This window comes from Phascolarctos cinereus, unplaced genomic scaffold (genome assembly GCF_003287225.1).
Source record: "Phascolarctos cinereus isolate Bilbo 61053 unplaced genomic scaffold, phaCin_HiC Scaffold_1;HRSCAF=81, whole genome shotgun sequence".
Classification (NCBI taxonomy): domain Eukaryota; kingdom Metazoa; phylum Chordata; class Mammalia; order Diprotodontia; family Phascolarctidae; genus Phascolarctos; species Phascolarctos cinereus.
In genome coordinates, this window is record NW_027555514.1 from 144,342,204 (window position 1) to 144,355,353 (window position 13,150).

Below are 13,150 nucleotides of genomic sequence, written 5' to 3' on the forward strand. Positions count from 1 at the left end.
TCATGTGATTTAGAACGCAACTACACAGCACAGTGAATGCAGCACTGGTCTTAGAATCAGGAACTTACTATCTGTGTGACTTTGGGAAACTCTCTGGCCTCAGCTTTCTCATCAATAGATTCAATTATCTCTGTGGTCCCTCTTAGCCTACGATTCTAGATATAACCAAGAGGAAGAGAGGGGTGAAGGCTGCAGGTGAAAAGCATCCCCATGCATAACTCTGTCCATGAAAGAAGAGAGTAAAGGAAATAAATAAAGAAGTATCTGCTCTCCTACCTTTAAAAATCCCATGACGACAGTCTGGTAAATATCTGGGCCATCCTGTTACCTTGACAGACACAGACTATTCTGATTTACTATGGAAAGTTGTAGATGCATGTGAGGGACACACACACACACACACACACACACACACGTAATGCTGTTGTTCAGTTGTTTCATTCGTGTACAACTCTTTGTAACCCCATTTGGAGTTTTCCTGCAAAAATACTGGAGTGGTTTGCCATTTTATTCTCCAGATCATTTTACAGATGAGAAAACAGGTAAAATAGGTTTAAGAGACTTGCTCAGGGTCACACAATCAATAAATGTATGAGGCCAGATTTAAACTCAGGTCTTCTTGACTCCAGGCCCAGCACTCTATCCACTGTATCATCTAACTGCCCATAAAAAAAAATGTAGCTAAATATGGTCATGGGAGTCAGAAGAACAAGGGATAATAGGGGGAGGACCAGCTCTAAAGTTCCTTTGAGCTCTAAAATCCTATGATTCTGTTTAGAATTAGTTCCAGCCAAGGGTTAAGTGAATTTATTCCAAACAAGGGATTGATAAGTTCAACTACTGACAAATTATCTATCACAACATTAATGGTCAATACATTCTGGTTGTCCTACCAAATAAAATAACCAAACACTGGCTCAACACACCTGAGAATATCTTGGAGTACTCCACAGAAAAATGTCTCAAATGCATAGGAAAGGAAGGTCCATATAAGTTATTATAAAGTAAAAATTCAATTTGACTGTTCTTTAGCATCACATACTGAATACAGTCTTGTCTTCATTCAATAGAGTTGGGTTTTTTTGCTTTTTTCTTTTTCTTTTTTTTTTTTTTGGTGAAACAATCGGGGTTAAGTGACTTGCCCAAGGTCACACAGCTGGTAAATGTCATGTGTCATGAGCCTTACCCACTGTGCCACCTAGCTGCCCCCCCACATTCAATAGAGTTTTAAGTGAATGAAATCAAACCAATTTACAGATAAACACAACCTACAGTATCATATGATATGCCTGAATTAAAGAGATCCTTAATGGGAGATACTCCTGTCCATTATAAAAATCAATTAAATCTTCAAATCTGAGCCTAAATTTTGAAGGATAAAAATAAAGAAATATTTTGTTTGCTGGTTGATGTAGTTATCTTTATTTTTCCTTAGGCCAGCTTGTTTCAAAATCTGTCATAAGAGAAAATAGATAATATCTCCCTTTAAATACACAGGTCTTAAAATCTAGTATAGCTCCCCCTTTTAGGAGATTCAACTGTAATTTCTTTTTCTTGGTAATTGGGATTTGCACATTGTCCCACACAGCAACGTCTATCCCAGGTATCTACTTTGTCATGCTGCCAATACATTTCTCTTAGCAAATGATGTTATCAAATGCCACAGGTGTTTCAGTCCTAAGTTTTTTCCATGGCTTTTCTATACCACTGTTTCTAGCAGAGAAGATAGTTCTGTTTTATTTCTTTTGGGGGATTGCTCTACTGTGACCTTGTCATCCTTCATAGCTGGATCTTATTTTGGCTTGGCTAGTTTTCAGATACTGAGTTCCCTGTCAGATAGGGCTACAAATGTCCCATTCTTATATTAGTCTTGCTCTTTTCCTTTGATGGAGCACACTCAGGGATGGTAGGAGCACACCTCTGGTACACTTTTTAAAGGACTCTTGATATTTTAAGTGATAATAATATATGAACATGTTTCATGTAATCAAGTTTTCTTTACCAAAGCTTAATCACTGCTAACTTGCTCTCTTCAGTCATTGTATTTTCCTGACTCACCTAAGATTTCACAAAGCACTTTCTTCACAACCCTCCTGTGACGTAGGCAGTACAAGTATTATTATCTCCAATTTACAGATGAGGAGACTGAAAGGCAGAGAAATTAGGTGACACCAGAGTAACATCCTCTGCCCCCAAGCTCATTGCTCTCTTGCCTTTGTAAGATGTTCAGAGTTCTCTTTATTAGCTCAATATCTGCTTCTGAATTCTAGCTTCTTTTTCAGATGCTGTAATATGCTTGCTTCCTTTTTTCCCTAGCACAGCCTTTTATTCTGATGACCTATTTCAGAAGCATAGAACTGATTGCAATTAGCAGGCAATAATGGTATAAACAGCACTCCACTGGAGTTCTGAATTCTAACCCTAACTCTGCCACTAGTTAGCTATATGACCTTAGTCAAATCATTTAACATTAGCTTTTTCATCTGTAAAAATGAGGATGTTGAGGGGCAGCTAGATGGCGCAATGAATAGAGCACTAGCCCTGGAGTCAGGAGGACTAGAGTTCAAATCCGGCCTGAGACACATAGCACTTACTAGCTGTGTGACCCTGGGCTAGTCAGTTAAGAACAACAACAACAACAAAAAAAATGAGGATGCTGGGTCAAATAATCTCTAAGATCCCCTCTGGCTCTGACCTCCTATAATCTTGTAATTCTAGAAAACTTCATCAGGGTTATAAATTGTGCCCTTTTCCCTGTGGAGATTACCTGGATAGTCACTATTCTATATAGGATTTTGTTTCATTAGAGTAGGGGAGAATCCCATATATAAAAGATGTACAATGAAGTCTTTTGTGTCAGCATCAAAATCTCTCTATCAAAAAATGGATTGCTTTCTTTAGCTCTGCCTTGCTGAAAATGGAGACATATTGTTGCTATTTACACTGGATGGACAAGGATTTTCTTTTTTCTTAAAAGATATTCATCCTGTTGTATTTAAACAGGGAATAAGATTACAAAGCACATGGCATCCACCAATAAGCATTTATTATACACTTACTTTGTGCAATGGCAAGGATGATGGAACCGCATCATCTTACTGTCCCAAGTTTCCAAATCTTAGGGAAATTTTGACTCAACTAAGTATGTATGGCTTTGGGAACTAAATGACATTACTGATCGGGGTGTGTATAGAAGGCCTTGGGATGTTGTTATATTTCTTTTACAATGTCCTGATAGTTTTTCAGATCACCATTGTATTTGTGTTAAATGAGCCTCTCCCTCTCTCTTCTAATATTAAGTTCTTCTTGATATAACTAAGTAACAGTGGAGGTCAGCTCCTCGGTCCCTCTTTATACTAAGTAAAAATGTCAGTCAATTCATCATGATAACAAAGAATTCAAATTAATTACAGTTGTTTGCTGACCCCCAAAATTCAAGTATTTTCTGAATATTTCACGTTTGAAGCCATCCCTATTGCAATTATATTGAACCCATTGAATTAGAATTCTACTGAAGACTGTTTTCACTTCACACCAGTGTGACCTTCCATTGTTCCCTCCATGGTTTATCTCTTCTCGCCACACACAGAAGTGAGTTATACCACAGGCTACAACTATGGGAATACGGTCTATTGTTTTTTTCCCCTTTCATTTAAAATATTCATCACTGAAAAATATTTCCAAGACACATATATAAATTGTAACACATTGGCTATCAGGAATATCACTTATTAGGTCTTATCTTTGTACTAAGTTAAAACTGCAGTTACAAACCTTTCATTTTCATGTTCCCAAATAGTTAGCATTCTGGTTAACTTTTTATTGAATAATAATTATTATCATCATTCTTTTAAAATACAAAACAATATAAGAAACTTCTTACCATTTTTATTATGGCAAAATCTATAAAATGCACAACTCACCACACAACACTCACACACAACATGTACTATGTGTGTTTATGGTCTCTTTTCACACATGTTCACTTAAAAACTACTCTGCCTTATGAAATACAGTTTGTTTTGACACACAAATTAATATATTTTTCAATACCTCTTCAACTGTCAAATCACTAGTGTCATTTTTAAAGGCAAAAAAGTTTATAAATCATTCATTCAAAATAACTTGTAAATTTATTTCACTATTTGAAAATTCAATTTATATTAAAGAGACCTATACTTTCTAGCAAGTGGGACACACTGTCCCACAATGAAATTTTTAGCATGAAGAGGGTAGAAAAAAAACCACTTTGCAAGGATCAAAGCACTAAGTAAAAGTGAGGTATTATGATTAGTTCTTATTAGTATACATTGCCCAGGGCATTTTGGCTCTCCATCCTGGAAAAGGGATGACAATGCATCAGTAGAGCCTAATTTCTCCCTCAGCCTTCTTCACAGCTCCTCCTCTTAAGGCATTATGAGTTCCATCTGAGCAAAGAATCCCCTACCTGGACCTAGTGTTCTCTTCAGTTGTCAGTAGAAGCAGCTTACAACAACAACAGTAAGACCTGAGAGTCTCCAGTCCCTTTTAGCCTTCCCTGGGGTAAATCCCAACCAGGCTCATTTGGATTCTGAATCCTAGAGATATGTACAAGTAGGATAGCCAAAGTCTGGGGCCACTTGATTGGTGGAAAGGAAGCGGGGTTAGAATGGAGTAGAATGGAAAAGGGAGGACAGTGTCCTCCCTCTCCTCTTTTCACAGTATCGTCTAAACAAGGACACAGAAAGTCTAACTTGGGTCAGGCTCCTACTTCTGAATAAAAGAACTGGCTTCAAGTTCATATTTGATATCTGATTCTGAACAAAGCAAAAATGGTATAGGGGGAAGGAAAAGTTGAACAGTGAATTAACTCCTTAGGCATATTTACCATCTTCCAAATGGTCTTCTAAGAATTTTAAGTCATTCATTGACAGGCAGTTTAGCCTGCTGAATCGAGAGCAGACCTTCAAGTCGGAAAGACCTGAGTTCAAGTCCCACTTTTTATACACATTGAATATGTGACTTAAACAAGTTGATTAACTTTTCAGTGCCCAAGACAACTCTCTCAGACTATCTGAGATTATGATGTAAGATTACGAGTCTTCTCATTGAGAATTTCCTACATCAATAAAATCACAGCTTGAAACCCCCCTAAAACAACAACAACAACAACAACAACAACAACAACAACCACCATGGGTCAGAAAGTACCCACCTGAGGAAAAAGTTAACACAGTGATAGCAAATCATGAATTAGTGCTAAGAAAGAATTCCAAAGAGCTAGATTAAGGGACTCACTGAGTTGTGAAACACACTATACTATGAACCAAGGAAAACAATGAGTGTTCATGTTTGTCAAAGATATGGGGCTTCACTTCCAGCCATAGTATATTAAGAGTTTAAAATTAGTCTTGTCTGCTTTTTTTCTCTCATTTGAACTTACGTACTTACTTGAACTCCAAAAATGTGACAAAGTCCAGTAATATCAGTAGAGGTAGTGGTATGTTTTAACTATTCCTAATCTCACTTTTCAGTCTCATTTTCACATAAACAAGGTCATTTTGTAATCTTAGAAAAGTAGACTATTAGAATAGGAAGGTTATCTCATCCATTAATACTATACATTATATACACTATACATTTTACCCACTATACATATTTATACTATACACTATACACTACATATTCATACTTGTATAGTGTTTTACACACATTGTGTCATTCAAGATTCAAAAGCACCTTGTTAGGCAAGCAGGTAATCCGAGTACTATTATCTCCATTTCATAGGTGAAGAAAGTTGGCCTAAATGACTTGTCCACAGTTGCATGGCAGTAAATGGCACAGCCAGTATGAGAGCTGTACAGTCCACATTTTCTGATTCTACTGACAGTGTGGTTTCCACTATAGCACACTTCCTCACAATAGCCATTGAGAAAAAATCTGATTATCATTAGACAAGAGAAGAGTGAGGAAACAATTAATGCGATCTTGGCTCTTCTATCTTTGCCAGAGAGGTTTATCTCTTTGACTAGCACTTTTTTCAGATGCTTACAATGGCATGGTTGTGGCTATCTTGGCTCTCATTTATCTCTCAATGTTTGGCCTCGATTTAGTAATCTACATCAGACTGATGCAAAATCTTCAGTGCCATCTGGAGATTTCAGCTAGGGAAAAATGCAACAGCCCAAATTCAAAAGGGTGAATGTGTCGCATGACATTTGCTCTTCAGTTTACACTGGTTACCTACATGGCTCTAGAACCAATTTAAGACATTATTACAGTCTGTAAAGCATTACAAGATTTAGTTATTGTCTGCCTAAAACACATTTAATCTAACTCAAGAAACCTATCTGACTATTCTCATATATACCCTAAGAGGAAAGAAGCAGGGACCAAAATTCCTAAAGGTATGACATTCTCTTTCCATCCTTATCCAAAATACGTGCTGTTTATTAATCTACAAAGCTAACCAAAGATCCACCTTTTCCCCAAGGAGGGGATAGATCAGATTGTAAGAGTAATCGAATTCTTTCCCTATGTGGATTGGCTTATAGACATTTTTTCTCTTTGAATGTGTGTGTATGTAATTTTACATATTGTTTTTATATATTGTACTGAAAGACAGTTTTAGATATTGGAAAAGAAAAAAACAAAGAATGTAATTTTAAATATTTTTCTCAATGGTGTATCATACTAATTTCCATATCAGGTTAACAAAGAGTTAATGAACAGTGACTTGTTTCTACACTAGGAAGGCTGATAATTATTTGGAGAAAATTGAGGCAAGAGGAGGTCAGAGAGCTCATAACAGCATCTAAAATGACATACTTTTCATATATAGTTTCCAGTGCTAGACAAACATGGCTAGGATGCTAAAAAAATATTTTTGGAGCAAGTAAAAATATTTTCAGGCAAGTGTGGCACAGTGGAAAGAGCACTGAATTTTCAGTCAAAGGATCTAGAACTAAATCCTGACTCTCTTCCTTTCCACCTCAGTGATCTTGAACAATTTACTTACGTGAAACATTAAAAAGATCACAGGAACTGAATCAGAGATTCTGGGTTTGAATTCCAGGTCTGGTACTTACTCTGCAGTGAACTTGGATGCTTCATTTCACAATTTCTCATTTGTAAGACAGGAGGAAGGAATTGGACAAGAAGAGAAGTTCTTAACTTCTTCTGAGTCATGGTTCCTTTTAGCAGTCTGCTGAAACCTAAGGACCCTTCTCAGAATAACGTTTTTTCTAAATGGAATTGATAAACTTCAATTATGGGTTAGTGGAAACAAAAGTAATTTTTCTCATTCAAGTTTACAGCACCCACACACCCACACAGATTTCTGAAGGGCCATAGACCCCAGGTTAATAACCAATGGACTGATTAATCATTAAGGGGTCTTTAGCTCTCCTGGGGTGTAGCTAGATCTGGAGCAAGTAAGATCTATATTCAAATCCTGTCTAAAACAATTACTAGCCATGTAACCCTGGAAATGTCACTTAATCCCTCTTGGCCTCAGTCTCCTAATCTGTTAAATGGGAATAATAATAGTACCTAACTAAAAGGATTGATGTGAGGACAAAGTGATACAAGGTATGTAAAGTTGAGAACCCCATCCCTCATTTCACTGAAAAAATTGAGGCCATTCACACATGGTTACCTTTTTACCCTTTCTTATTTTATATCATTCAAATGCTTCCCTCCCCCTTTTCCTTTTCCCTTACCCTTGTCTCACATGAAAATGGGGCCCTTCTCCTTACTTAGGCAAACCCTTCTTCATATAGAATTGGTCCCCTTCTTTTTTATCTTCTCCAGAAGATCTCCCCCTCTATCATCCTCACTCTTATTAATCTTGAATATCTCTCTGCCTACTGACTAGTTCCCTGCTGCCCACAACACACTATGTCTCTCCCATCCTCAAAAACTTCCTTTGATTTCCCACTAGCTATCATCCAAAGTTTCTTCTCCCTTTCATGGCTAAACTCCTTGAGAAAAAGATATACAATTGGTACCTCCACTTCCTTTTCTCTGACTTTACTTTGAACTTTCTGGAGTCTGGCTTCTGATAGTATCTCAATTGAAACTCTCCTCTGCAAAGTTACTATGGATCTCTTAATTGTCAAATCAAATGATCTTTTCTCAGTCTTCATCTTTCTTGATCTTTGTGCAGCCTTTGACACTCTCGATCACTCTCTTCTTCTTGATACCCTCTTCTTTCTACATTTTCATAATACTGCTCTCACCTAGTTCTCCTCTTACCTCTCTGAACATTGCTCAATCTCCTGTGCTGTAATGTTCCCCAGATTGTGCTGGTACAGTTTTGTTGCCTCCAAGGCCTAGTCTTGGGACCTCTTCTCTTCCCCTTCTATATTAATTAGCTTGGTAATCTCATCAGCTTCCATCTATTCAATTGTCATTCTCTACAAATGATGCTAAGATATATTTATTTTTCTCTAATCTCTCTGCTGACCTCCAAGCTCTTAGCTTAACTGTCTAGTGGACATCTTGGATAGGATGTTCTATAGACACCTTAAACTCAACATGTTCAAAACTGAACTCATTATCCCCAAACCTTACCATTTCTAATTTTCACTATGTCAAGAGTATGAACATCTTCCCAGTTAACCAAGCTTGCAACCTAAGTGTCAACCTTGAACCTTCATTCTCTATCCCTCCCCAAATTTAATCTGTCAAGTAGCTCTTCACAACATCTCTTGTATCTGTCCTCCGACCATGCCACTACTTTGGTGCAATCCTTCATTCCTCATGCCCGAACTATTGCAATAGTTCATTTGCTTTCTCTGCCTCAAGACTCCTCACTTCAATCCATCCTTTAACTCAGCTATCCAACTGTTCTTCCATAAATACAAGTCTCATCATGTCACCACATTAGTCAATAAGCTCCAGTAGCTCCACATTACATCCAGGATCAAAATCCTCCGTTTGACTTTTAAAGATCTTCATAATCTGGCCCTTTCCCAATATTCCAAACTTCTTACACCTTAACTCCCCTCTACTCTACTTACTATGCAATCCAGTGACACTGGCCTCCTTACTGTTCCTCACACAAGATACTTCATCTCCAGACCCTGAATTCTCTTTCACCATCTCCATCTTCTGGCTCTCTCAGCTTCCTTCAAGCCTCAACTAAATTCTCTTCTTCCATAAGAGGCCTTAACTGGTGCCCCTTAATGCCAGAGCCTTCCTTCTGGGATCAATCTCCAACTTGTCCTGTATAAATCTTATTTGAACACAGTTGTTTACATGTTGCCCCTCCACTATATTGTGAGCTCCTTGAAGGCAAGAACTGTTTTTGTCTTTCTTCATGTCTCTAGAGCTTAACACTGTGCCTGGAAAATAGTAGGCGCTTAATAAATGCTTTTTGACTTGACTTGTTGACTAAAGCACCTTGCACATTTTAAGTGCTATATAAATCTGTGATGAAGATGATAATTATGGTAATGATGATGACAATGATGACAGTGGCAATTATGATCTTAAATCAAGTGTACTAGTCCTGAAACAGCATTCAAAATGGGGGGAAGGAGAAGAAAAAGAGAGAGAATCTTGGTAGTGGACTTACACTGGAAAAAAAAATATTTTTCCTCACCATCAATATTTGTTGTTACTTATTTTTAGATCTGAGCATGTTATGATCTGTTGTCACTAAAACAGAAAGAGCTCTGATAACTAAATACATAAATTGATTATTTGACTTCCAGGAGAGTTAAACATTCTCTGTATGGGAATGGTGAATTAAATCTGGTCTTTCATATTTGGCAAATTACATTGGAGATTAGCCTAGATACATTTAGATTATAAGTATTAGAAGACAATTAAAGGTGAAAAGGTAACATTCTATAGTTTCCAATTAAGTTTGTAATATATAATGTAAAATGTCTTGTTGATATCATTAAACTCATAAAAATGGAAAAGCATTTCAAACATGGCCATCCTTTAGAAGGACCTTTTATACCACGTTCATTAACAAAACAGTGAATGTTGTTGCTTTTGATTTAATTTGATTCTGTGTTAATGTGATTTGATTCTGTAACACAAATATTGTGATGTCAGTGATATGCCATATGAGTAAATGAAATTATTTTCTTATCTAGAATTTTAGTCTTATCTAAGGATTTATAAAAATTAAATGAAATCAGTAATTCCAAATAAAGGTTTGAAACACATGCATGCATAAGTTCTTCTCTAAAAGTGAAGGGAATGTTTCTCCTATCATTTAAGTTCAAGAAGTGCCCTGAGATTTCCAACTAATATCTGAAAAAAGATTTATGTCAAATTCTTAAGAATATACATTCTTCACTCTTTCAGAGAAAAGGATACTAATTTTAAAATGTTAAGGTTTTTTCTTATGTTTGATAGTTATTCTTTATAAAATAATAAAGGCAACTTCAAAACATTAAACCCTAAGCAAGAAGGAAAAATTTCAAAGTCAAAACTAGCTTGCTATGAATTGAAGCTCTGTGAACTTTCTCCAAAAATGACTTCTCTTTCTAGTGTCATAGTAAGGTTTGGTTATAATGTATAAAACCTTATAAACATATGGTCAAGATATCTTTATCCAAGGTTAATTTCAGTGGTTTGAATGATGAATTTGATTTGAATCACCAAACCTAAATAGGTCAGTTAACTGAGAGAAATTAGATTAGTTGTGCAGGGTCAAGTCTTTCCCCAAACATCTGCATCCTGCATGTCCTTTTTCTCTTCAGGTCAAACCAGGGATAGGAATCAAGAGCAACCCAAGCTGAGTTTCTATAATATACTCGTTCATTCCAAAGGGTCTAACATTTTTGGCATAAATTTTAAAGTTATACCATTTTGAAACTGCCATTAAAGTTGACAGCAGTTCAGGAAAAAAAAGTGGCATAGAAAGCTGCAGAGAAAATATCGGGGGTTTTTCCTGTGAGCAAGACAAATATCCTCCTGTAGAGATTTCAAAATCCCCAAATCAGTGTATTCATGACCATTTCTTGGTACCCTTCCAATACAGGTATTTAGAGTGTATAGTATCATCAGTCAACTGGGACACTTTTTTAAAAAAAGAAATGACTTTCACACAATTTTAGTCTCAAGGAGATTCCCCATTCTCATATCAAAAATGTAATATACAGGATGATATAGGAGGGATATCAAACACTGACAAGATACTCAGATGTACATATGTCAACTTGCCTTGTAAATTCAGTCTGAAGCCCTGCTCCCCAGAACACACTGCCAGGTTCTTAGGATAACTACAAAATATTGAAGCTAATACCTTTGAAAAATCAGAAAAATAAAAGGGAATACAAATGAGAAAGCCTAAGTATCTGAAATACATTAATTGTGTGGACATTCAACCAGCCGTTTTGGAACCAGACTCAACTTTATCTTATGTATCTTGACAGGAATGGTTCAAGGAGGTTAGTACTTGGAAAAGAAGGTGTCAAAGTAGAAGGGGGATTCCAAGAGATGTTGGTTAACATCAGTCAAAAGGAAGGGAAAGAACAAGAGAGAAACAGAGTTTTACTTCTAAACTCTTCAAAGTGGCTAAGAAATCACTTTTTAAAAAATTTCTGGGGTAAAAGTCACTCTGATGCTCAGAAGTGCATTTTTTTAAAACTTCTATTTATTCACTTATCCAAAGCCTGACCCAAGCAGGCAAAGATCTTCCAGTGAATGAAAATGAAATTAGTTTTCTTTGCTTACTATCTCCCAAAACTCACTCCCAAGATGGAATTATGAAGAAAAGTGAACCTGTACCTACTCCCAAGACCTTTTTCTCCCTCTTGGTGCGGGTGGGGGAAGAAAAGATATTTTGACAGCTAAAAGGCAAGAATTGCAAACTTGACATTGGGAAATCTCCAAGGAATTCTACATTTCTTGGCGTTTAAAAGACTGATCCCGCTATAGAATTTTCAAGGGTTCAAGGCAAACCAAGGATTTTTTTTTTTAACAAGCCTGGGGCAGATGGACACAAACCAACACTACCACTCAGAGTCTCTAGTCGCCCTCCAGCAATGACAGAACCATAGTCCAAGGAAGGTACTAATAAGTAGGCTGATAAACACAATCTCCAGAACAAAACCTCCAGAAGAGCTTCCCCAAATTCTCTTTCCTCATCCCCCTGCCCCTCACACCCTCAGATTCCACCAATTTGAGGATTTCAGTGATTCTTCTTTCACCTTTACAAACTGACTCTTCCCAGCAACTGACACGCAGCTAGCTGGTCCCTTCAGGTGGCTTTCCCCTGGACTTCTAAAAGGCACCCAAATGCCGCGGGATGGTTTGCCATCTGATGGGTTGGGGGGATGACTTCTGAGTACTGGCCTTATCCACCTCTCTCCTCAACCCTTGTCCGATTAAGTTTCTCCATAAAGAGAAACATCCCCTCAGCGTCTCCTCTCACCCAGTGCCTTTCCGGGCTCAGCCACTTCCCTCCCCGGACACCTCTAGTTCCTTCCCCTCCTGGAAGACAGGGGGGCGGGCGGGCACTTACCGGAGGTGAGCTGCATCCAGGCACAGATTTTGTAGACGGTGGCCGTGTTGCAGAAGAAGAAGAGAGTAAAGCAAACGATGCATGCGATGATGAGCATCATGGAGAGCCCGATGAAGAAGGAGGCAGCTTTGAAGGCGCTGGAGGGCAGGGTGGAGAAGTCTGTAAAGCTGCCCCGGCAGGTCAGTTCCCTGGAGAAGCCGTTCCCGATGCAGTAGTGGAAAAGCCCGAAATAGCCTGCTTGAGGAGTGTCCACGCCGTCCCCGATCCAGTAGGGCTGGATGAAGCACACCACGTTGACGATGGCAAAGCAGATGGTGAAGATGGCCCAGAGCACGCCAATGGCCCGGGAGTTCCGTACATAGTTGGTGTGATAGAGCTTAGCAGCCTCCTGAGCTGGGAGCATAGCGGCGGCGGCGGCGGCTGCTGCTGCTGCTCCTGGCATTCTCCTCCTCCACCACCACCGCCACCTCCTCTTCCTCCTCCTCCTCCTCTTCCTCCCCCTCCCCTCACCTCTTTATGCACAGGAGGCGCACGCACACACACACATACACACACATACACACACGGAGTAGCGCTGTACCTCCAATGCTCCAGCCTCAGCCTAGCAGCGCCAGTTTCAGAGTCTGCATCCTCCCTCCCGGAAGGAGACAGGGGGGAGGGCTCAGCATCCCCGCTTTTGCT

General features: G+C 38.4%; 1 protein-coding gene across 2 annotated transcripts in view; it reads right to left on the minus strand.

Annotated features, from left to right (window-relative positions):
* The window catches only part of LHFPL3 (LHFPL tetraspan subfamily member 3), a 707,075-nt gene extending 694,164 nt beyond the window's left edge, over positions 1-12,911 (minus strand). For both annotated transcript variants that reach the window (XM_020984551.2, XM_020984552.2), the window contains exon 1: positions 12,470-12,911. In XM_020984551.2, coding sequence (XP_020840210.1) covers positions 12,470-12,911 — 442 coding nt within the window. The remainder of the gene's footprint in view (positions 1-12,469) is intronic.
* Between the last annotated feature and the right edge of the window lie 239 nt (positions 12,912-13,150).